General features: G+C 44.9%; 1 protein-coding gene across 2 annotated transcripts in view; it reads right to left on the bottom strand.

The window, feature by feature from the left end:
* LOC140197643 (uncharacterized) overlaps window positions 1-20905 on the bottom strand; it is a 28179-nt gene extending 7274 nt beyond the window's left edge. Inside the window, exons 1-2 of one of the 2 annotated variants that reach the window (XR_011885984.1) lie at window positions 20865-20905; window positions 2316-2416 (exon numbers count right to left, since the gene is read on the bottom strand). Coding sequence is in view for 1 of the 2 variants with exons in the window: in XM_072257908.1 (XP_072114009.1) it covers window positions 6266-8152 (1887 nt within the window). In the remaining variant the exon portion in view is untranslated. Of the gene's footprint in view, window positions 1-2315; window positions 2417-3453; window positions 8346-20864 lie in introns of those variants that run through there. The other variant, XM_072257908.1, reaches the window with a different exon arrangement.
* Window positions 20906-23183: the final 2278 nt, after the last annotated feature.

Raw genomic sequence — 23183 nt, 5'->3', positions numbered from 1 at the left:
CCGATGTTAGGCTAACCGGTCTATAATTCCCCGGTTTCTCTCTCCCTCCTGTTTTAAAAAGCGGGGTTACATTAGCCACCCTCCAATCCTCAGGAACTAGTCCAGAATCTAAAGGGTTTTGAAAAATTATCACTAATACATCCACTATTTTTTGGGCTACTTCCTTAAGCACTCTGGGATGCAGACCATCTGGCCCTGGGGATTTATCTGCCTTTAATCCCTTCAATTTACCTAACACTACTTCCCTACTAATGTGTATTTCCCTCAGTTCCTCCATCTCACTGGACCCTCTGTCCCTTACTATTTCTGGAAGATTATTTATGTCCTCCTTAGTGAAGACAGAACCAAAGTAGTTATTCAATTGGTCTGCCATGTCCTTGCTCCCCATAATCAATTCACCTGTTTCTGTCTATAGGGGACCTACATTTGTCTTAGCAATCGTTTTCTTTTCACATATCTATAAAAGCTTTTACAGTCAATTTTTATGTTCCCTGCCAGTTTTCTCTCATAATCTTTTTTCCCTTTCCTAATTAAGCCCTTTGTCCTCCTCTGCTGGACTCTGAATTTCTCCCAGTCCTCAGGTGAGCCACTTTTTCTGGCTAATTTGTATGCTTCTTCTTTGGAATTGATACTATCCCTAATTTCCCTTGTCAGCCACGGGTGCACTACCTTCCCTGATTTATTCTTTTGCCAAACTGGGATGAACAATTGTTGTAGTTCATCCATGCGATCGTTAAATCACCAAGGTCCTTTTCCCTAGTGAATACTGAAGCAGGTTTGTGGGGTCTCTCGGTTTTTTAGAACAGTGTCTAGGGTTTGTGGTGTCTCACAGTGTGTCTGGACCCTCGCAGCGAGTGTGTGGTCTCACAGTGTATCAGGATCCTTCCAGGGGCATCTGAGGTCTCACAGTGCGTTAGACCCCTACCAGGGACGTGTTGGGTCTCTCTTGGTGTGTCAGGACACTGCCAGGGGAATGTGGGGTCTCACTGTGTCTCAGGAACCTGTCGGTGTTGTAGGGTCTCACAGATTATCAGGACATGCTGGAGTGTGTGGGGTCTCCCAGTGTGTCAGGACCCTGCCAGTGGTGCATGGGGTATCACAGTATGTCAGACCCTTACTATCTTTGAATAAAAGGAATTGTTTGAACTTATTTGCTGCAAATTTACTTTGCATACCCTGCACATTTTCAACCAAGTTATTGGTATAGATTACAAGTAGCAATTGGCATAACCCTGGGGAGCATTACTAGGCATGGGCCTTGAGTCCGAGAAACAGCCTCCCACCTTCACTCTCTGCTTCCTACCATCAAGACAACTGTGCACCCAGTTAGCCAGCTCTCCCTGGATCCCATGTGATCTAATTTTCCACAGCAGCTTACCATGCTGAACCTTATCAAAGGCCTCACTGATGCCCATATGGACCACGATCCTGGGACAGAGGTGTCACACATCAGAGGGCATTGACTTAAGAAGAGGGGTGAGAGGTTTAGAAGAGATTTTTCACTCAGAGGTTAGTTGAAATCTGGAATGAACTGCCCAGGGTGGTGGTGGAGGGAGCTCACTTCACATCATTTACGAAGTGGATGAGCATTGAAACTGCCAAGATACAGTTGGCAATGATGAAGTTTCTCTGTCTTCTTCCATTAATATTGCTCCCTTACAGTAAAACTAACCCTCTCACTGTGTCAGAATCAGTGAGTAAATCCAGCCCCAAACACTGTGCTTTCATCCCTGCACATTGTATCTTGAACCATCTCACTGAGGGTCTGATGGAGACACAGCGCCTGCCCTCTGCACATGTGATCACATCTCCCCTACTTCTGACATTTCAAATACCCTCAGAATGGTTTTCTCATTCAGTCTGAAGGTTATGGTACATTCAGATCATCGTCAGACCTGACAAACCATGTCTTCCCACAGCTGGTTCCACCTGTTGGTGTGTCCTCTTTCCTCCACCTCCAAGGAAGCTGCATCTCCACACAAACTCCTCACTTGAGACGACTGTCTATACCCGTCACACAGAAAATCACATCACTGTCACTCTCCTGATACCCTGTCTGACCTGCTCTCCTCCGGGTATCTTCCCTCAACAAGCTCCTTCCTCAGTCACCATCTGTAAGATTATATAAAAATACAATTAAAATATCTATCAGACAGCTCCTGTGCTGTACCCCTCCACCCCTGACTATGCTTTGCTGGTTAAAACTCTTCTCCTCAGCCCCTTCAGTTTTCCTTTTCCCTTTGCAAACTCCAGATATGCCATCAGATCCGAACCCACTGTAAGGACATTTATATCTCACAGAAAGATGTACAAACCCGTGACGTTCTCTGGTACAGAGGTCACTGACACCCCATCCCACTTCCCAATCTGCACCGACAGCCCATCACGGTGACAGCTCTTCCCAGACTCTGGGGTTCTGTAACAAACACAATGTTAACAGCAAGATTAGACAGTAATTAATTTGAAGAGAGAATTGTTGCTCACTGAAAGGACACACAGCGTTCGATACAACGGAACGGAGCAGATCCGCCCCTGTTCATAACTTCACTTGCCCGGGTCACGGAATGTCCAATCATCCCACTTTCTCACAACAGACCTCCCCACCCTCCACCGCACCCCCCCACCGACTACAGTCCCACACCCTTCCCTCCACTCACCCCACACCCATAACCTTTACCCACACACAGACAGATCCCCTTCACCCCAAACCCCCTCCCAGCTTGGGAACCACAACTAACGAATCCCACAGTCCGGGCTTGGGTACAAAGCTAAAACCGGGGCTGCTGGACTGGAGAGCCCGGAGCCTTCATCCAACTGCAGCATGCCCCCAATTTACACAATCCTGGGATCAGACCCTTCCTCACCACGCCCGAATAGGAGAACCGCCAGCGACAGCTGTGGTCGGCACCGCGTCTGCGTTTAGCAGGAGGTTTGCGGCAGCACCACCCGTGGCCGGAGGTCTGCACATCGCAGCCAGTGTCGGAGTTTATGGTTTTGTTTTGCACTGCTGTAACTATATGTAATAATTATGTGGTCTTGTCAGTGTTAGTCTTTGGTTTGTCCTTTTTTTTTGTGATATCACTCTGGAGGAACATTGTATCATTTCTTAATGCCTGCATGCATTTCTAAATGACAATAAACGAGGACTGAGTGTCCTCATAATCTAATCTAATCCTTTGGAAGCTCTTATTCGGGGTAAATTTAACGTTATGAGTTAAAGCAAACTCATCTGCTAATCTAGCAGACTCCTGCAAAGTGGCAGCATCCTTTTCATCTAAATACGTCTTTATGTCATCAGGGACGCACTTTTTGAATTCTTCAATTAAAACCAACTCTTTCAAGCTGTTAAAATCATCATTTATGTTTTTAGATGTGCACCAGCGGTTAAAACACACAAACTTCTCATAAGCAAATTCCATATAAGTCTTTCTTTTTCAATCTTCTTTATTGCATTCCAAATTGATAAACATAACAATGATAACGATACCAAGAGATCGGGATTACATTACTAATGGTTAACGTATACAGACACAGACTCCGAGTAACGTATTTAATTTAAACCTCCCAATCTCTTAATAACTGAAAATGAAAAAGATTCAAAAAAGTTTTTACCCCCTACACTAAAAAAAAACACAGAACAAAGACTGGGCTGCCATATTTCATCAGTTAAGATCATTATTTGTCATTAACTCCGCTCCTCTACACACAAACAAAAAGTTACTAAAAATGATTTGGAAAAGGTCAGCTTACATCATATGAAAATGTTGAATAAATGGCCTCCAAATTTATCTGAAGGATCAGTGGTACCACTCTTAATTTTTTCCAAGTTTAAACATGTTATAGTTTGGGAAAACCATTGAAATGTAGTAGGGGGATTAGAATCTTTCCATTTAAATAAAATGGATCTTCTGGCTATTAATGTAACAAATGCAATCAAACGACAAGCTGAAGGGGATAAATGACTAAAGCCTATCATTGGTAGTCCAAAAACTAAAGTAATAGGATGAGGTTGTAAATCAATACGCAAAACTACTGAAATAATCTCAAAAATGTCTTTCCAATATTTTTCCAAGAGAGGGCAAGACCAGAACATATGTGTCAAGGAAGCTACCTCAGAATTACATCTGTGACAGACAGGATTTATATGACCATAAAAACGAGCTAACTTATCCTTGGACATACGGGCCCTATGAACCACCTTAAATTGTATCAAAGCGTGTCTAGCACACATTGAAGAAATGTTAACTAGTTGGAGAATTTTCTCCCATTTCTCTATGGGTAAAGATACCTGAAGTACTCTTTCCCATTCATTCTTAATCTTATCAGACATACCTAAACGTATTTTCATAACTAAATCACAAACAATTGCTATTAAACTCTTCTGACAGGGTTTAAACCTAAAATATTTTCTGTAATTTCAGTTTGATGCGATATCAGAAAAGTAGGTAAAATAACCTTCGAAGAGTTTCTAAACTGTAAACATCTGAAAAAATGTGATCTAGACAAATTATATTTATTAGACAACCGTTCAAAGGACATGAGACAATTATCCCTGAATAAATCACAAAAACATATTATTCCTTTCATTTTCCATAAAAGAAAAGCTTGATCTGTTCTGCATGGTTGGAAGAAAAAATTGGATATAATAAGACTTGATAGGATAAATTTATTCAATCCAGAAAATTTACAAAATTGAAATCATATTCGTATTGTATGTTTAATTATTGGAGTAATCATTTTGTTCAGTTTAGTAAGTGCAAAGGGAAGCGAAGCCCCTAAAATAGAAGCCAACGAGAACCCTTGTACAGACTCACACTCGAGGTTCACCTGTTGTGGACATTGAATTTCATCCAAATCAAGTGTCCAGAATGTTAGATATTGAACATTAATTGCCCAATAGTAGAATGCCAAACCTCCATCCTTTTGTAATTTCTGTAAATATTTCTTACTCAATCTAGGATTTTTATTCTGCCATATATATGAAGACATTTTAGAATCGATAATATCAAAAAAGGAGTTAGAGATGAAGATTGGTACCATCTGAAATAGATAGAGAAATTTCGGTAAAAGTCATCTTAATACCATTGATTCGACCAATCAATGAGAGGGACAATGGGGACCATTTAGTAAGCAGTTGTTTAACATGATCAATTAAGGGTAAAAAGTTAACTTTAAATAGATCCTTACGCTTCTTAGTAATGTTAGCACCCAAATAAGTAAAATAATCAGTAACCAGTCTAAATGGTGATTGTCTATAGACTGAAACTTGCATATTTAATGGAAGAAGCTCACTCTTATTATGATTCAATTTATAACCAGAAAAACTACTAAACTGAGCAAGTAGTAATATTACTGCAGGGATGGATTTCTCTGGATTAGAGATATATAGTAACAGATCATCTGCATATAATGATACCTTATGAGTCTCATTCCCAGGAATAATGCCAAATATATCGGGTGAATCACGAAGAGCGATTGCCAAGGGCTCCAAGGCAATATCAAATAGTAAAGGGCTTAAAGGACAGCCCTGTCTAGTACCTCGAAAAAGCCTAACAAAGGGGGAATCTCTGATTATTAGTAAGTACAGAAGCCAAAGGTGTATGATACAGCAATTTACTCCAAGATATGAATTTTGGGCTAAAATTAAATTTCTCAAGGTTTTAAATAAACATTCCCATTCAACTCTATCAAACACCTTCTCGGCATCAAGCAAAATAACACATTCTGGAGTTTTAGATGAAGAAGTATATACAATATTCATCAACCTCCTAACATTAAAATACGAATAATCATTTTTAATAAATACTGTCTGGTCGTCAGAGACAATTTATGGCAATACATTTTCCAATCTAATTGCTAATATTTTGGAAAAAATTTTGGAGTCCACATTTAACAAGGATATAGGTCTATATGATGCACATTCAGTGGGGTCTTTATCTTTTTTAGGAATTAAAGAAATAGATGCTTCATAAAAAAATTCTGGTAATTTACCTACAAATAAGGCATCCTTAAAAATTCTACATAACCAAGGAGAAAGGAAAATTCTAAACAGTGACCCTTGGCCACTAGTTCCCTTGTTTCGATCCTTCCATTTTTCCTCTTTCGTCTCTGTCTGACTCTGAGTGTCTGTATCCTCGGTTAAAACTAAACTAGCTGCGAGCGATGTAAACAAGCTGCAAGGCAGACTGATTTGCCTTCTTAATCTCTCTCTCTCTCTCTCTCTCTCTCTTAAAATGACAGTCCACAGCAAACAAAACCTAGGGATTCATAACAATTGACTGGTGTGAACTGACTGGTGTGCCAGTAGTTGGGATGACTGAGTGAATCCCTTCCCACATTCTGAGCAGGTGAATGGCTTCTCCCCAGCGTGAACTCGCTGATGACTCTGTAGGTTGGATGATCGAGTGAATCTCTTCCCACATTCTGAGCAGGTGAATGGCTTCTCCCCAGTGTGAACTCGCTGATGACTCTGTAGGTTGGATGACTGAGTGAATCTCTTCCCACATTCTGAGCAGGTGAACGGCTTCTCCCCAGTGTGAATTCGCTGATGACTCTGCAGGTGGGCTAACTGAGTGAATCCCTTCCCACAGTCTGAGCAGGTGAATGGCCTCTCCCTGGTGTGAACTGACTGGTGTGTCAGTAGTTGGGATGACTTAGTGAATCCTTTCCCACATTCTGAGCAGGTGAACGGCCACTCCCCACTGTGAACTGACTGGTGTACCAGTAGTTGGGATGACTTAGTGAATCCTTTCCCACATTCTGAGCAGGTGAACGGCCACTCCCCACTGTGAACTGATTGGTGTGCCAGTAGTTGGGATGACTGAGTGAATCCTTTCCCACATTCTGAGCAGGTGAACGGCCTCTCTCCAGTGTGAACTCGCTGATGACTCTGTAGGGCAGATGATTGAATGAATCTCTTTCCACAGACTGAGCAGGTGAATGGCTTCTCCCCAGTGTGAATTCGCTGATGACTCCGTAGGTCGGATGACTGAGTGAATCCCTTCCCACATTCTGAGCAGGTGAACGGCTTCTCCCCAGTGTGAACTCGCTGATGACTCTGTAGGGTGGATGATCGAGTGAATCTCTTCCCACATTCTGAGCAGGTGAATGGCTTCTCCCCAGTGTGAACTCGCTGATGACTCTGCAAGTGGGATGACTGAGTGAATCTCTTCTCACAGACTGAGCAGGTGAACGGCCTCTTCCCTGTGTGAACTGACTGGTGTGCCAGTAGTTGGGATGACTGAGTGAATCCTTTCCCACATTCTGAGCAGGTGAACGGCTTCTCCCCAGTGTGAACTCGCTGATGACTCTGTAGGTTGGATGACTGAGTGAATCTCTTCCCGCAGTCTGAGCAGGTGAACGGCTTCTCCCCAGTGTGAATTCGCTGATGACTCTGCAGGTGGGATAACTGAGTGAATCCCTTCCCACAGTCTGAGCAGGTGAATGGCCTCTCCCCGGTGTGAACTGACTGGTGTGTCAGTAGTTGGGATGACTGAGTGAATCCTTTCCCACATTCTGAGCATGTGAACGGCCACTCCCCACTGTGAACTGACTGGTGTACCAGTAGTTGGGATGACTTAGTGAATCCTTTCCCACATTCTGAGCAGGTGAATAGCCACTCCCCACTGTGAACTGACTGGTGTGCCAGTAGTTGGGATGACTGAGTGAATCCTTTCCCACATTCTGAGCAGGTGAACGGCCTCTCTCCAGTGTGAACTCGCTGATGACTCTGTAGGGCGGATGATTGAGTGAATCTCTTTCCACAGACTGAGCAGGTGAACGGCTTCTCCCCAGTGTGAATTCGCTGATGACTCCGTCGGTCGGATGACTGAGTGAATCCCTTCCCACATTCTGAGCAGGAGAACAGCTTCTCCCCAGTGTGAATTCGCTGGTGGGTCAGTAGTTGAGATGACTGACTGAATCCCTTCCCACAGTCTGAGCAGGTGAATGGCCTCTCTCCAGTGTGAACTCGCTGATGTACCTTAAGCTTAGATGAGCAAGTGAATCCCTTCCCACAGTCTGAGCAGGTGAATGGCCTCTCTCCAGTGTGAACTCGCTGATGTACCTTAAGCTTAGATGAGCAAGCGAATCCCTTCCCACAGTCTGAGCAGGTGAACGGCCTCTCCCCAGTGTGAACTCGCTGGTGAGCCATTAGGTCAGATGACTGAGTGAACCCTTTCCTAGAAATTCAGCAGATGACCAGCCTCTGCCCAGTGTGAACTGACTGGTGTGTCCACAGGATGGTCGATTAAATCCTTTGCTCCACTTAAATATCTAGACAGAGACAACAAAACTGGCGTGCGGTGTTTGAGATTCCTGGAGACAAATTCCTTCTCATTTTTAACCTGTAAAAAGATTTACAAAATCCATCAAGGTGTGTAGGACAACATTTCAGATGAGATTACTTGAGTTGCCAAGGTTTGATGCGGCATCACTCTGTTACAGTGAGGTTCACCCAAGCTGGAGAGAGAAATTATCTTGTAACTGGGCACAGTGCTGGTATTTGGAATGACCATCAATTCCCTGATGCTCTTCCTGTCTCTATCAGAATGGGGCATTTCTGCTGTCTCCAATTTGTGCCTTGGCTCAGTTTGACTCTCTCTATTGGTATTATTCTCTGTTCCTGCTGAGCAGCATGGGTGCCTGGCCCCACAGTAATTGAAACAATCTCACGTAAATAGTGTTTCTTGACGTGCAGCTGGGATTTTCTTTTATGTATTATCAACTTAAAGTGCCACAGTTTTAACGTCATATAAAGAATTCCTGCTGAGATGAATGGTTGGTGCGCACAGCTGTTAAAAGGACTTTCTGGTATTATTTTTGAATTTTTGTATTATTTCAGGTTTTTGTCACAGTTCTAGAAAATTACAACACAGAAACAGGCCCTTTGGGCCATCTATTTTGTGCTGAACTATTTAAACTGCCCACTCCCATACCCCTACCATCCAGGTACTTTTACAAACCTTTAAATGTTGAAATCGAGTTCGCATGCACCACTTGTGCTGGCTGCTCATTCCACACCTGGATGATGGTCTGTGTGAAGAAGTTTCCCCTCATGTTCCCCTTAACGTTTCACCTTTCATCCTTAACCCATGGCCTCTGGTTGTAGTCCCACCCAATCTCAGTGGAGAAAGACAGCTTGCAGTTCCCTTATCTATGCCCCTCTATCACAATCAAATCTCCCCACAATCTTCTATATTCCAAGAAATAAAGTCCTAACCTGTTTAATCTTTCCTTATAACCCAAGTCTTCCAGACCTGGCAACATCCTTATGAATTTTCTCTGAACTCTTTCAACCTCTTTTACATGTTTCCTGTAGGTAGGTGACCAAAACTGCACACAATACTCCAAATTAGGCCTCGCCAATGTCTTCTACAAGTCAACATAACATCCATCTATTGTTGTCAGTACTTTGGTTCATGAAGGCCAATGGGCTAAAATCTTTCTTTCCGTCCCTATCTAACTGTGATACCACTTTCAGTGAATTAAGGACCTGTATTCCCGGGTCCCTTTCTTCTACAACACTCCTCCGTACCCAACCAGTCACTGTGAAAGACCTCCCTTGGTCGGTCATACCAAAATTCAACAACTCACACTTGTCTGCATTAAATTCCATTTTCCATTTCTCAAACCGTTTTCCCAGCCGGTCCAGATCGCACTGCCAGCCATGATAGTCTTCCTCACTGTCCACTACACCCCCAGTCTTGGTGTCAGCCACAAATTTGCTGATCCAGTTAACCACACTGTCATCCAGAGTACTGATACAGATGACAAACCACAACAGATCCAGCACTGATCCCTGTGGCACACCACTAGTCACAGGCCTACAGTCAGAGAGGCGACCATCTACTACAACAATCTGGCTTCTCCCAATAACAGTGTCTCATCCAATTTACTATCTCATCTTGAATGCTGAGTGACTGAACCTTCTTGACCAAACTCCCATGAGACTTTGTCAAATGCCTTGCTAAAGCCCATATAGACAACATCCACTGTATTGCCTTCATCCACTTTCCTGACAACTTCCTGGAGAGACTTTGTAAGATCTGTTAGATGTGCTCAAAGCCATGCTGTCTATCCTTAATCAGTCCACATCCATCCAAAGACGGGCAAGACCTGAAATACTCTTTTCATCTCTATTTACTCAGGAGATGGACACAGGGTCTATGGGAGTGTGGAAAAGCGGCATTAACATCGTGGATCCTGTACAGATTAAAGAAGAGGAGATGTTTACTATCCGAAGCAGATTAGGGTGGATAAATCTCCAGGGCATGACAAGGTGCTCCCTCGGACCCTACGGGAGGTCAGTGCAGAAATTGTCGGGCCCCTAGCAGAGATAATTCAATTACCCTTGGTGACAGGGGAAGGTAACAAAGGATTGGAGAACACCCAATGTTATTTCGCTGTTTAACATAGAACATAAACCATAGAAACCCACAACATATTACAGGCCCTTCAGCCCACAAAGTTGTGCCAACCATGTAACCTACTCTAGAAACTGCCTAGAATTTCCCTAACGCATAGTGCTCTATTTTTCTAAGCTCCACGTACCTGTCTAAGATTCCCTTAAAAGACCCTATTGTATCTGCCTCTACCACTGCCACTGGCAGTCCATTCCATGCATCCAACCCTCTCCGTGTGAAAAACTTACCCCTGATATCCCCTTGGTACACATTTTCAAGCACCTTAAAACTGTGCCCCCTCGTGTTAGCCATTTCAGCCCTGGGAAAAAGCCTCTGGCTATCCAAATGATCAATGCCCCTCATCATCTTATACGCCTAAAAAAGGCTCTAAACATAAACAAGGAAATTATACATTGATTTGAGAATTTGTTCTAAATATATGCAATAATGAGGCTATAGATAGGGTAAATGCAAACAGGCTTTTTCCACTGAGGTTGGGTGGGACAACAACCAGAGGGCATGGGTAAGTGGGGAAGGTGAAAATTTAAGGGGAACATGTGAAGAAACTCTTCACTGAAATGGTCGTGACAGTGTGGAATGAGATGCCAGCACAAGTGGTTCAAGCCAGCTCAATTTCACCATTTAAGAGAAGTCTGGATAGGTACCTGGATGGTAGGGGTATGGAGGGCTGTGGTCCCAGTGCAGGAAGTTGCATTAGAGAGTTTAAATATTTTCGTCATTGTCTAGATGGGCCGAATGGCCTGTTTCACAGAACATCTCCATGTCCCTATGACAGAGAAGCTGGCCAAACTTGATTGGGAGGGGAGACTGGTAGGAATGACGATGGGACATCAATGGCTGGAGTTTCTGGGAGCAATTCAGGAGGTGAGTGATAGATACATCCCAAAGAAGTGGAAGCATTGGAAAGGCAGCAGGACACAACCATGGCTGAAATGAGAAGCCAAAGCAAACATAAGAGCCAAAGAGAGGGCAAATAATAGAACAAAAACTATTGGAAAGTTTTTAGAAACCAACAGAAGACAACAGATTCGGAGCAAGAAGGCTGTGGATGAAAGACTAAGGAATTTTGGAGAGAAGGCAGTTTAACTACTCGGGGTAAAAGACAGGCGACTGCGCAGGCATATGATGTCAGCCAGTATAGTGGGAAAAGTTTAAAAAGACCCCCATATCCAGCAGGAGGTGGTCGGAGCAGGCAGCGGAGTGAGAGGGTAGCACAGTGATAGGGGTTTGGCTCAACAGGCTTAGGCTATAACGAGACAAGGTAGGTTTATTTGTGTTTATTGAGGAAAGGAAGTAGTATGCGCGTGAGGCCGGTCTTCTGTGCTCGGTGTCAGATGTGGGAAGTCTTGGAGTCTCCCAGCCTCCCGTACAGCCATATCTGCACCCAGTGTGTCAAGCTGCAGCTCCTAAGGGACCCAGTTAGGGAACTGGAGATGCAGCTTGATGACCTTCGTTTGGTCACGGAGAGCAAGGAGGTGATAGAAAGGAGTTTTAGGCAGGTGGTCACACCGGGGCCATGGGAGACAGACCAGTGGGTCACAGTCAGGAGAGGGAAGGGGAAGAGTCAGGTACTTGAGAGTACCCCTTGACAATAAGTACTCCTGTTTGAGTACGAGTGGGGGGGGGTGGCGACAGCCTACCTGGGGGAGCAACAGTGGCCGCGCCTCTGGCACAGAAAGGTAGGGAAAAGAAGAGGATGGAAGCCGTGGTAGGGGACTCTATAGTTAGGGGCTCAGACAGGTGATTCTGTGGATGCAGGAAAGAAATTCGGATGGTAGTTTGCCTCCCAGGTGCCAGGGTCCAGGATGTTTCAAATCGTGTCCATGATATCCTGCAGTGGGAGGGAGAACAGCCAGAGGTCGTGGTATATATTGGTACCAATGACATAGGTAGGAAAGGGGAAGAGGTCCTGAAACAAGACTACAGGGAGTTCGGAAGCAAGCTGAGAAGCAGGACCGCAAAGGTAGTAATCTTGGGATTACTGCCTGGTGCCACGCGACAGTGAGTATAGGAATAGAATGAGGTAGCGGATAAATGCGTGGCTGAGGGATTGGAGCAGGGAGCAGGGGTTCAGATTTCTGGATCATTGGGACCTCTTTTGGGGCAGGTGTGACCTGTACAAAAAGGACGGGTTGCACTTGAATCCCAGGGGGACCAATATCCTGGCGGGGAGGTTTGCTAAGGCTACTGGGGAGAGTTTAAACTAGAATTGTTGGGGGTTGGGAACCAAACTGAAGAGACTGGCGAAGAGCCAGTTGGCTCACAAACAGAGAAAGCTTGGAGACAGTGTCTGAGGGAGGATAGGCAGGTGATAGAGAAGGGACGCGCTCAGACAGATGGTTTGAAATGTGTCTATTTTAACACAAGGAATATCGTGCACAAAGCGGAACAGCTTAGAGCATGGATCAGTACTTGGAGCTATGATGTGGTGGCCATTACAAAGACTTGGATGGCTCAGGGACAGGAATGGTTACCAAAAGCCGGGTTTTAGATGTTTCAGAAAAGACAAGGGAGGAAGGCATGGCACTGTTAATCAGAGATAGTGTCACGGCTGCAGAAAAGGTGGACGTCATGGAGGGATTGTCTACGGAATCTCTGTGGGTGGAGGTTAGGAACAGGAAGGAGTCAATAACTTTACTGGGTGTTTTTTATAGGTCGCCCAATAGTAACAGGGTTATCGAGGAGCAGATAGGGAAACAGATCCTGGAAAGGTGTAATAATAACAGAGTTGTCGTGATGGGAGATTTTAATTTCCCAAATATCGACTGGCATCTCCCTAGAGCAAGGGGATTAGATGGGGTGGAGTTTGTTAGGTGTATTCAGGAAGGTTTCTTGACGCAATATGTAGATAAGCCTACAAGAGGAGAGGCTGTACTTGATTTGGTATTGGGAAATGAACCTGGTCAGGTGCCAGATCCCACAGTGGGAGAGCATTTTGGAGATAGAGATCACGATTCTATCTCCTTTACCATAGCATTGGAGAGGGATAGGAACAGACAAGTTAGAAAAGCGTTTAATTGGAGTAAGGGGAAATATGAGGCTATCAGGCAGGAAATTGGAAGCTTAAATTGGGAATAAATGTTCTCAGGGAAAAATATGGAAGAAATGTGGCAACTGTTCAGGGGATAATTGTGAGGAGTTCTGCATTGGTATGTTCCAATGCGACAGGGAAGTTATGGTAGGGTACAGGAACCGTGGTGTACAAAGGTTGTAATAAATCTAGTCAAAAGGTTCAGAGAGATAGGTAATGTTAGGGATCTAGAAGATTATAAGGCTAACAGGAAGGAGCTTAAAAAGGAAATTAGGAAAGCCAGAAGGGGCCATAAGAAGGCCTTGGCGGGCAGGAATAAGGAAAACCCCAAGGCATTCTACAAGTATGTGAAGAGCAAGAGGATAAGACGTAAAAGAATAGGACCTTTCAAATGTCACAGTGGGAAAGTGTGTATGGATCCGGAGGAAATAGCACGGGTACTTAATGAATACTTTACTTCAGTATTCACTATGGAAAAGGATCTTGGAGATTGTAGTGCAAACTTGCAGCAGACTGAAAAGATTGAGCATGTAGATATTAAGAAAGAAGATGCGCTGGGGCTTTGGGAAAGCATCAAGTGGGATAAGTTGCCGGGACCAGATGAGATGTACCCCAGGATACTGTGGGAGGCAAGGGAGGAGATTGCTGAGCCTCTGGCGATGATCTTTGAATCATCAATGGGGACAGGAGAGGTTCTGGACGATTGGAGGGTTGCGGATGTTGTTCCTTTATTCAAGAAAGGGAGTAGGGATAGCCCAGGAAATTACAGACCAGTGAGTCTTACCTCAGCGGTTGGTAAGTTGATGGAGAAGATCTTGAGATGCAGGATTTATGAACACTTGGAGAGGTATAATATGATTAGGAATAGTCAGCATGGCTTTGTCAAGGGCAGGTGGTGCATTATGAGCCTGATTGAATTTTTTGAGGATGTGACTAACTACATTGATGAAGGAAGAGCAGTAGATGTAGTGTATATGGATTTCAGCAAGGCATTTGATAAGGTACCCCACGCAAGGCTTATTGAGAAAGTAAGGAGGCACAGGATCCAAGGGGACATTGCTCTGTGGATCCACAACTGGCTTGCCCACAGGAGGCAAAGATTGGTTGTAGACCGGTCATATTCTGCATGGAGTTCGGTGACCAGTGGTGTGCCTCAGGGATCTGTTCTGAGACCCTTTCTCTTCATGATTTTTATAAATGACCTGGATGAGGAAGTGGAGGGATGGGTTAATATGATTGCTGATGACACAAAGGTTGGAGGTGTTGTGGATAGTGTGGAGGGCTGTCAGAGGTTACAGAAGGACATTGATAGGATGCAAAACTGAGCTGAGAAGTGGCAGATAGAGTTCAACCCAGGTAAATGTGAAGTGGTTCATTTTGGTAGGACAAATATGATGGCAGAATATAGTATTAATGGTAAGACTCTTGGCAGTGTGGAGAATCAGAGGGATCTTGGGGTTCGAGTCCATAGGACACACAAAGCAGCTGCGCAGGTTGACACTGTGGTTAAGAAGGCATACAGTGTATTGGCCTTCATTAATCCTGGAATTGAATTTAGGAGCCAAGAGGTAATGTTGCAGCTATATTGGACCCTGGTCAGACCCCAGAGAGAGTACTGTGCTCAGTTCTGGTCGCCTCACTACAGGAAGGATCTGGAAGCCATAGAAAGGGTGCAGAGGAGATTTACAAGGATGTTCCCTGGATTGGGGAGCATGCCTTATGAAAACAGGTTGAGTGAACTCGGCCTTTTTTCCTTGGAACGATGGGGAATGAGAGGTGACCTCATAGAGGTGTATATGATGATAAGAGGCATTGATCGTGTGGATAGTCGGAGGCTTCTTCCTTGGGCTGAAATGGTTGCCACAAGAGGGTACAGGTTTAAGGTGCTGGGGAGTAGGTACAGAGGTGATGTCAGGGGTACTCCTTTGCCAGAAAACATCCTGTCCCAATTCACACTTGCCAAATCCTTTCTGATAACATCAAAATTGACCTTTCTCCAAGTTAGAATCTCAACCTGTGTTCCAGACCTCTCTTTTCCCATATTTAGTTTGAAACTGATGGCATTATGATCACGAGATACAAAGTGTTCCCACACACTAATTTCTGTCACTAGCCCTGGATCATTTCCTAATCTCTTATTGCACACTTCTACATTGGGAATTCTACATGCTGATTAAGGACACACTTGACAAACTCTACCCCAGCTAGTCCTTTTACAGCATGGGAGACCCAGTCAATATTTGCAAAGTTAAAATCACTTACTATATCAACATTTGTTTCTTGGCATAGTCTGCAATCTCCCTACAAATTTGTTCCTCTAAATCCCTCAGACTGTTGGGTGCAACCAAGTCCCACTAATGGTGAGAATATCATGATTCCATGCCCTGAGCTCACCTGGCTTTCCTTATGATGGTTCATGCATTGAGATATACACGCCCAGCACATTCATCGCACCATGCTCAACCTTCAGATTGCTGACTTTGTCTGAACAACATCTGACTGGGTGTCAAGAAAGCAACCTCTCCCTCAATGTCACAAAAACAAGGGAACTGGTTGTGGACTACTGAAGGAATGGAGACAGGCTAATCCCTATTGACATCAATGGACCTGGGGGTTGAGAAAGTGAACAGCTTTAAGTTTCTCGGCATAAACATCACCGAGGATCTCACGTGGTCTGTATATACCGGCTGTGTGGTATGTGGCTATGCGCCCCTTTCACCTCAGATGGTTGAAGAAGTTTGGTATGGGTCCCAAATCCTAAGAACTTTCTACAGGGGCACAATTGAGAGCATCTTGACCGGCTGCATCACTGCCTGGTATGGGAACTGTACTTCCCTCAATCGCAGGACTCTGCAGAGAGTGGTGCGGACAGCCCAGCACATCTGTAGATGTGAACTTCCCACTATTCAGGACATTTACAAAGACAGGTGCGTAAAAAGGCCCAAAGGATCACTGGGGACCTGAGTCACCCCAACCATAAACTGTTCCAGCTGCTACCATCCAGGAAACGGTACCACAGCATAAAAGCCAGGCCCAACAGGCTCCTGGACAGCTTCTTCCACCAGCCCATCAGATTGATTAATTCATGCTGATACAACTATATTTCTATGTTATAATGACTGTCCTATGTACTATTTATTATAAATCTACTAGAAATTACACATTGCATATCTAAACAACAGGAATTCTGCAGATGCTGGAAATTCAAGCAACACACATAAAAGTTGCTGGTGAATGCAGCAGGCCAGGCAGTATCTCTAGGAAGTGGTGCAGTCGACGCTTCAGGCCGAGACCCTTCGTCAGGACTAACTGAAGGAAGAGTGAGTAAGGGATTTGAAAGTTGGAGGGGGAGGGGGAGATCCAAAATGATAGGAGAAGACAGGAGGGGGAGGGATGGAGCCAAGAGCTGGACAGGTGATAGGCAAAAGGGATATGAGAGGATCATGGGACAGGAGGTCTGGGAAGAAAGACAGGGGGGGGGGGCCCAGAGGATGGGCAAGAGGTATATTCAGAGGGACAGAGGGAGAAAAAGGAGAGTGAGAGAAAGAATGTGTGTATAAAAATAAGTAACAGATGGGGTACGAGGGGGAGGTGGGGCATTAGCGGAAGTTAGAGAAGTCGATGTTCATGCCATCAGGTTGGAGGCTACCCAGACGGAATATAAGGTGTTGTTCCTCCAACCTGAGTGTGGCTTCATCTTTACAGTAGAGGAGGCCGTGGATAGACATGTCAGAATGGGAATGGGATGTGGAATTAAAATAAGGTTCCCCTGATCCTCACCTACCACCCCACCAGCCTCCGGGTCCAACATATTATTCTCCGTAACTTCCGCCACCTCCAACGGGATCCCACCACTAAGCACATCTTTCCCTCCCCCCCCCCCGCATTCCGCAGGGATCGCTCCCTACGCAACTCCCTTGTCCATTCGTCCCCCCCATCCCTCCCCACTGATCTCCCTCCTGGCACTTATCCGTGTAAGCGGAACAAGTGCTACACATGCCCTTACACTTCCTCCCTTACCACCATTCAGGGCCCCAAATAGTCCTTCCAGGTGAGGCAACACTTCACCTGTGAGTCGGCTGGGGTGATATACTGCGTCCCGTGCTCCCAATGTGGCCTTTTATATATTGGCAAGACCCGACGCAGACTGGGAGACCGCTTTGCTGAACATCTACGCTCTGTCCGCCAGAGAAAGCAGGATCTCCCAGTGGCCACACATTTTAATTCCACATCCCATTCCCATTCTGACATGTCTATCCACGGCCTCCTCTACTGTAAAGATGAAGCCACACTCAGGTTGGAGGAACAACACCTTATATTCCGTCTGGGTAGCCTCCAACCTGATGGCATGAACATCCACTTCTCTAACTTCCGCTAATGCCCCACCTCCCCCTCGTACCCCATCAGTTACTTATTTTTATACACACATTCTTTCTCTCACTCTCCTTTTTCTCCCTCTGTCCCTCTGAATATACCTCTTGCCCATCCTCTGGGTCCCCCCCCCCCCACCGTCTTTCTTCCCGGACCTCCTGTCCCATGATCCTCTCGTATCCCTTTTGCCTATCACCTGTCCAGCTCTTGGCTCCATCCCTCCCCCTCCTGTCTTCTCCTATCATTTTGGATCTCCCCCTCCCCCTCCAACTTTCAAATCCCTTACTCACTCTTCCTTCAGTTAGTCCTGACGAAGGGTCTCGGCCTGAAACGTCGACTGCACCTCTTCCTAGAGATGCTGCCTGGCCTGCTGCGTTCACCAGCAACTTTGATGTGTGTTACATTGCATATCTAGATGGAGAAGTAATGTAAAGATTTCTATTCCTCATGTATATGAAGGATACAAGTCATTTCAATTCACCCTCTCCACTATCTGTTCTTGCGTTCTGACTCCAATCCTTGGCAACTTTAGTTTAACCACTTCCCAACGCCCCCCCCCCCCCCGCCACACACCAGCACTAGCAATCCTTACCATGAGGATATTAGACCTCTGCTAGTTTTAATTCCCTAACTAACATATCCCCTATCGGCCCTTTGACATTCCTCTGCAAGGTAACCCCGCTAACAGTTTCTAAAGTGGTCTGGCTGTTGTTGTGTGGGATGGCTACAAGAGTACTCTGCGATGGCTATTTAACCTCATTCCCCTTCCTGACTCTTACCCTGTTTCCTGTGTCCTGCACCTTGGGTGCAACTCACCTCTCTTCATGTCATATCTATCACCCCCTTCGACTCCCAAATGATCTGGAATTCATCCATTTCCAGCTCCAACTCCCTAATGTGCAGGATTACAAGCTGCAGCCGGATGCACATCTTGTAGGTGAGGGTGTCAGAGACACTAGAAGTCTCCCCACTTTCCCACCAATGTTCCCTCTAATTTGTAATGATGGGTGTGCCGAAAAATCTTGTGCTGTGCAATTTTTACCCAATTTAAATAGAGAGGTATTTATTTTAACAGCTAGCAAATCACTGTTGATAAGAACTTTGATATTCTCTGGGTTTGATCAAATTCATCTGCATGCTCACACAACCTATGTAGCAGGCCTGTAGAGGGTTATGAAGGATTTTCTCATTCCAGCTTTTGCACGCCGTCCATATCTGATTTCCTTGCTAAATGACGCTTTAAAAAGTCAGATTTCCAAATATCACTCCACTTCCTCCCACTTGCAAATTCTCCAGCAACTTTTTCATTGCCGCAATACACACAGGTAACACGTTTTTGTATTGTACATAAATACATTAATGACTTAGACGAGGGAATTAAATGCAGCATCTCCAAGTTTGCGGATGACACGAAGCTGGGCAGCAGTGTTAGCTGTGAAGAGGATGCTAAGAGGATGCAGGGTGACTTGGATAGGTTAGGTGAGTGGGCAAATTCATGGCAGATGCAATATAATGTGGATAAGTGTGAGGGTATCCACTTTGGTGGCAAAAACAGGAAAACGGATTATTATCTGAATGGTGGCCGATTAGGAAAAGGGGAGGTGCAACGAGACCTGGGTGTCATTGTACACCAGTCGTTGGAAAGTGGGCATGCAGGTACAGCAGGTGGTGAAAAAGGCAAATGGTATGCTGGCATTTATAGCAAGAGGATTCGAGTACAGGAGCAGGGAGGTACTACTGCAGTTGTACAAGGCCTTGGTCAGAGCACAACTAGAGTATTGTGTGCAGTTTTGGTCCCCTAATCTGAGGAAATACATTCTTGCCATAGAGGGGGTACAAAGGAGGTTCACCGGATTGATTCCTGGGATGGCAGGACTTTCATATAATGAAAGACTGGATCGACTAGGCTTATACTCTCTGGAATTTAGAAGATTGAGGGGGGATCTGATTGAAATGTATAAAATTCTAAAGGGATTGAACAGGCTAGATGCAGGAAGATTGTTCCCAATGTTGGGGAAGGCCAGAACGAGGGGTCACAGTTTGAGGATAAAGGGGAAGCCTTTTAGGACTGAGATGAGGAAAAACTTCTTCACACAGAGAGTGGTGAATCTGTGGAATTCTCTGCCACAGGAAACAGTTGAGGCCAGTTCACTGGCTATATTTAAGAGGGAGTTAGATAAGGCCCTTGTGGCTAAAGGGATCAGGGGGTATGGAGAGAAGGCAGGTATAGGGTTCTGAGTTGGATGATCAGCTATGATCGTACTGAATGGCCTACTCCTGCACCTATTTTCTATGTTTCTATTCCCCCTGAACCCCCCCCCCAAGTGACTGACGGTGGTGAATTTATTGATGTTAATGCCAATGAATATGAAGGGAAGGGCAGTAATCTGTCTCATTGAAATCCGGCACATTTGTGATGTGAAAGCTACTTGTTGCCCAGGACAAAGGTGTGCGATATCATTGTCAGACATCCCACCTCTCCTGGAAGTTTTGGGAGTCTCCCACATATTGATAGCGGCTCCCTGATGCCTGCAAATTATATATAATATCCCGGAAATCGATTTTTTGGAGTGCAAGCGAGCGAGAGTGAGACGGTGAGGGGGAAGGGCAGGGAGAGAGACAGACGTAGCGAGAAAGTGACAGAGAGAGCGTCCTCACTGGTTTCTCTTTGTGCTAATGATCTATGGAAAAAGGGTACTAATGCTGAGTTCCTGTTTGCCAACATCTGCAGATTTTCTGGTTTGTGATTGGTACAACAAAGGTGATTTTCTTAACAGCTGATGTAAAAGATTTTGTTCCCTTTCTCCGAGTTCCTAATCCTTGTAGTTAGACAGCTGGCGCTCAGCTCTGTCTGAGAGATCCATCATTTCCCATTCCCTCATCAGCCTGAAGCTCCCCGGGGCCGTGTACGGATCGTGGGGCTGAGAGAGAGGGAGGAGAACAGGTCTGTCCCGGGATTACGGGCTATGCTGTTCGGAGCTCGCAGCAATTGTCCCGAATTCGGTGTTGAAAAAGTCCGCCCGCAAACCATCTCTTACCTGGAGCCAATTTCTCGAGGCCTTTTGAGTACTGTGCGCATGCGCAATATTCGGGCACATTCGCAACCCTGACGCCTGCGCATTCCATCGGTGCTTCAGCGATGGCGATAATTGTTACGCAGAGCTTTCTGGGTAATTACGGTGCCATTAAAAGTTCCTGCAACCACTAGGTCCATGGCGGGGTTTGGTTGCTGCTGGTTTTCGGTCATTGAGAGATTGAGCAGGGAAAAGGCTGGAGTTGTGACTGGAAAATGGCGGAAAGAGAGAACATCAAGGAAAGAGCCAAGTTGTTGAAGGAAGTTTTTGGCGAGAGTGGAAGTGAACTGGAGATGGAGGTCGGCGGGAAAGAGGAACGGAATAGAAAGAGGAAGAAAATAAAGCAGAGGTACGGGATATTAAACTCTGAGGAGTCAGCGGATGATCAAAACAGGACAGCAAAACAATGGAAAGAAGATGAGATTAAAGCAATTATAAAGCTAAGAGAAGTCTTTTGGTGATTGGAACCCGATTTGTTTGACGAAGGTGCTCAACAAAATTATAGGCGAGATTAAAGGAGCAAATATTTTACGAAATGATCTCTATTAGTGATATGTCAGGATAGTGCTCAGCGAGGCAAAGTGATAAGATTATGTAAAATAGACGGCAAAGTAGTGCAATGCTCAATACCTAACAATAAAAAGTGGACTAGAGGAGTTATTTCGGGGATACCAAAAAACGTTACTATGGATGAGATTAAACAGAACATAAAAGGAGCAAAAATTATTGAGGTCAAACGTTTGAAAGTTACAAGAAACGGGAAAAAAGTGTGATAGTATATCGGTAATGATTAACTTTGATGAAGAGAGTTTGCTGACTAACGTTTACTTAGGGTATATGTGTTATGCGGTTAGAATATATATACCACCGCCTTTAAGATGCTATAAATGTCAGAAATTCGGGCAGATTGCGGTGGTCTGCAGAGGAAAACAAAGATGTGGGAGATGCGCTGGAGAACATGATTATGGGAAATGTGAAACGGGAGCTAGGCTGAAATGCTGCAATTGTGGTGAGGAACACAGTGCGGCTTATCGAGGGTGCATTTATAGCAAGAAGGCGGCTGAGATACAATATGTAAAAGTAACTCAAGGAATCAGTTATGCAGAGGCAGTGAAAGAATTTGCTGAAAAAAAGGCTGTCAAGCAAACGAATGCAGGGAATAATAAACTGGTGAATTGTGAGAGCTGTAATATGAAAAATAAGGGTACATTATTGAGTGGAAAGGATTTCGTGCTTTTATGGTCATAGTCATGGTCATACTTTATTGATCCCAGGGGAAATTGGTTTTTGTTACAGTTGCACCATAAATAATAAATAGTAATAAAAACCATAAATAGTTAAATAGTAATATGTAAATTATGCCAGTAAATTATGAAATAAGTCCAGGACCAGCCTATTGGCTCAGGGTGTCTGACCCTCCAAGGGAGGAGTTGTAAAGTTTGATGGCCACAGGCAGGAATGACTTCCTATGATGCTCTGTGTTGCATCTCGGTGAACATCACTGGCCTTACGGATGAGTTTGTTGATTCTGTTGGTGTCTGCCACCCTCAGCCTGCTGCCCCAGCACACAACAGCAAACATGATAGCACTGGCCACCACAGACTTGTAGAACATCCTCAGCATCATCTGGCAGATGTTAAAGGACCTCAGTCTCCTCAGGAAATAGAGATGGCTCTGACCCTTCTTGTAGATAGCCTCAGTGTTCTTTGACCAGTCCAGTTTATTGTCAATTCATATCCCCAGGTATTTGTAATCCTCCACCATGTCCACACTGACCCCCTGGATGGAAACAGGGGTCACTGGTACCTTAGCCCTCCTCAGGTCTACCACCAGCTCCTTAGTCTTTTTCACATTAAGCTGCAGATAATTCTGCTCACACCATGTGACAAAGTTTCCTACCATAGCCCTGTACTCAGCCTCATCTCCCTTGCGGTGGATGCAATTAATTGTTCAGCTCAAACAAGCAAAAGAACTGAGAAAATTAAAATTATCATCTAGTCTGCAGAAAAGTATCTTGGTATTAAAGGGACACACATCAAAGTTGCTGGTGATGCTGCCTGGCCTGCTGCGTTCACCAGCAACTTTGATGTGTGTTGCTTGAATTTCCAACGATGCTGCCAGGCCTGCTGCGTTCACCAGCAACTTTGATGTTTGTTGCTTGAATTTCCAGCACCTGCATAATTCCTCGTGTTTGGTATTAAAGGGATTAGGTGGGAAGAAGTCAAAGAAATGCTGAATGGAGGATCCAACAGTTCACAGGCAGGGGAGATGGAATCTTAATGG

The sequence above is a fragment of the Mobula birostris genome, chromosome 5, assembly GCF_030028105.1.
Source record: "Mobula birostris isolate sMobBir1 chromosome 5, sMobBir1.hap1, whole genome shotgun sequence".
Taxonomy (NCBI): domain Eukaryota; kingdom Metazoa; phylum Chordata; class Chondrichthyes; order Myliobatiformes; family Myliobatidae; genus Mobula; species Mobula birostris.
Note: the sequence above shows the minus strand (reverse complement) of the source record. Positions and strands in the feature narration are given on the sequence as shown.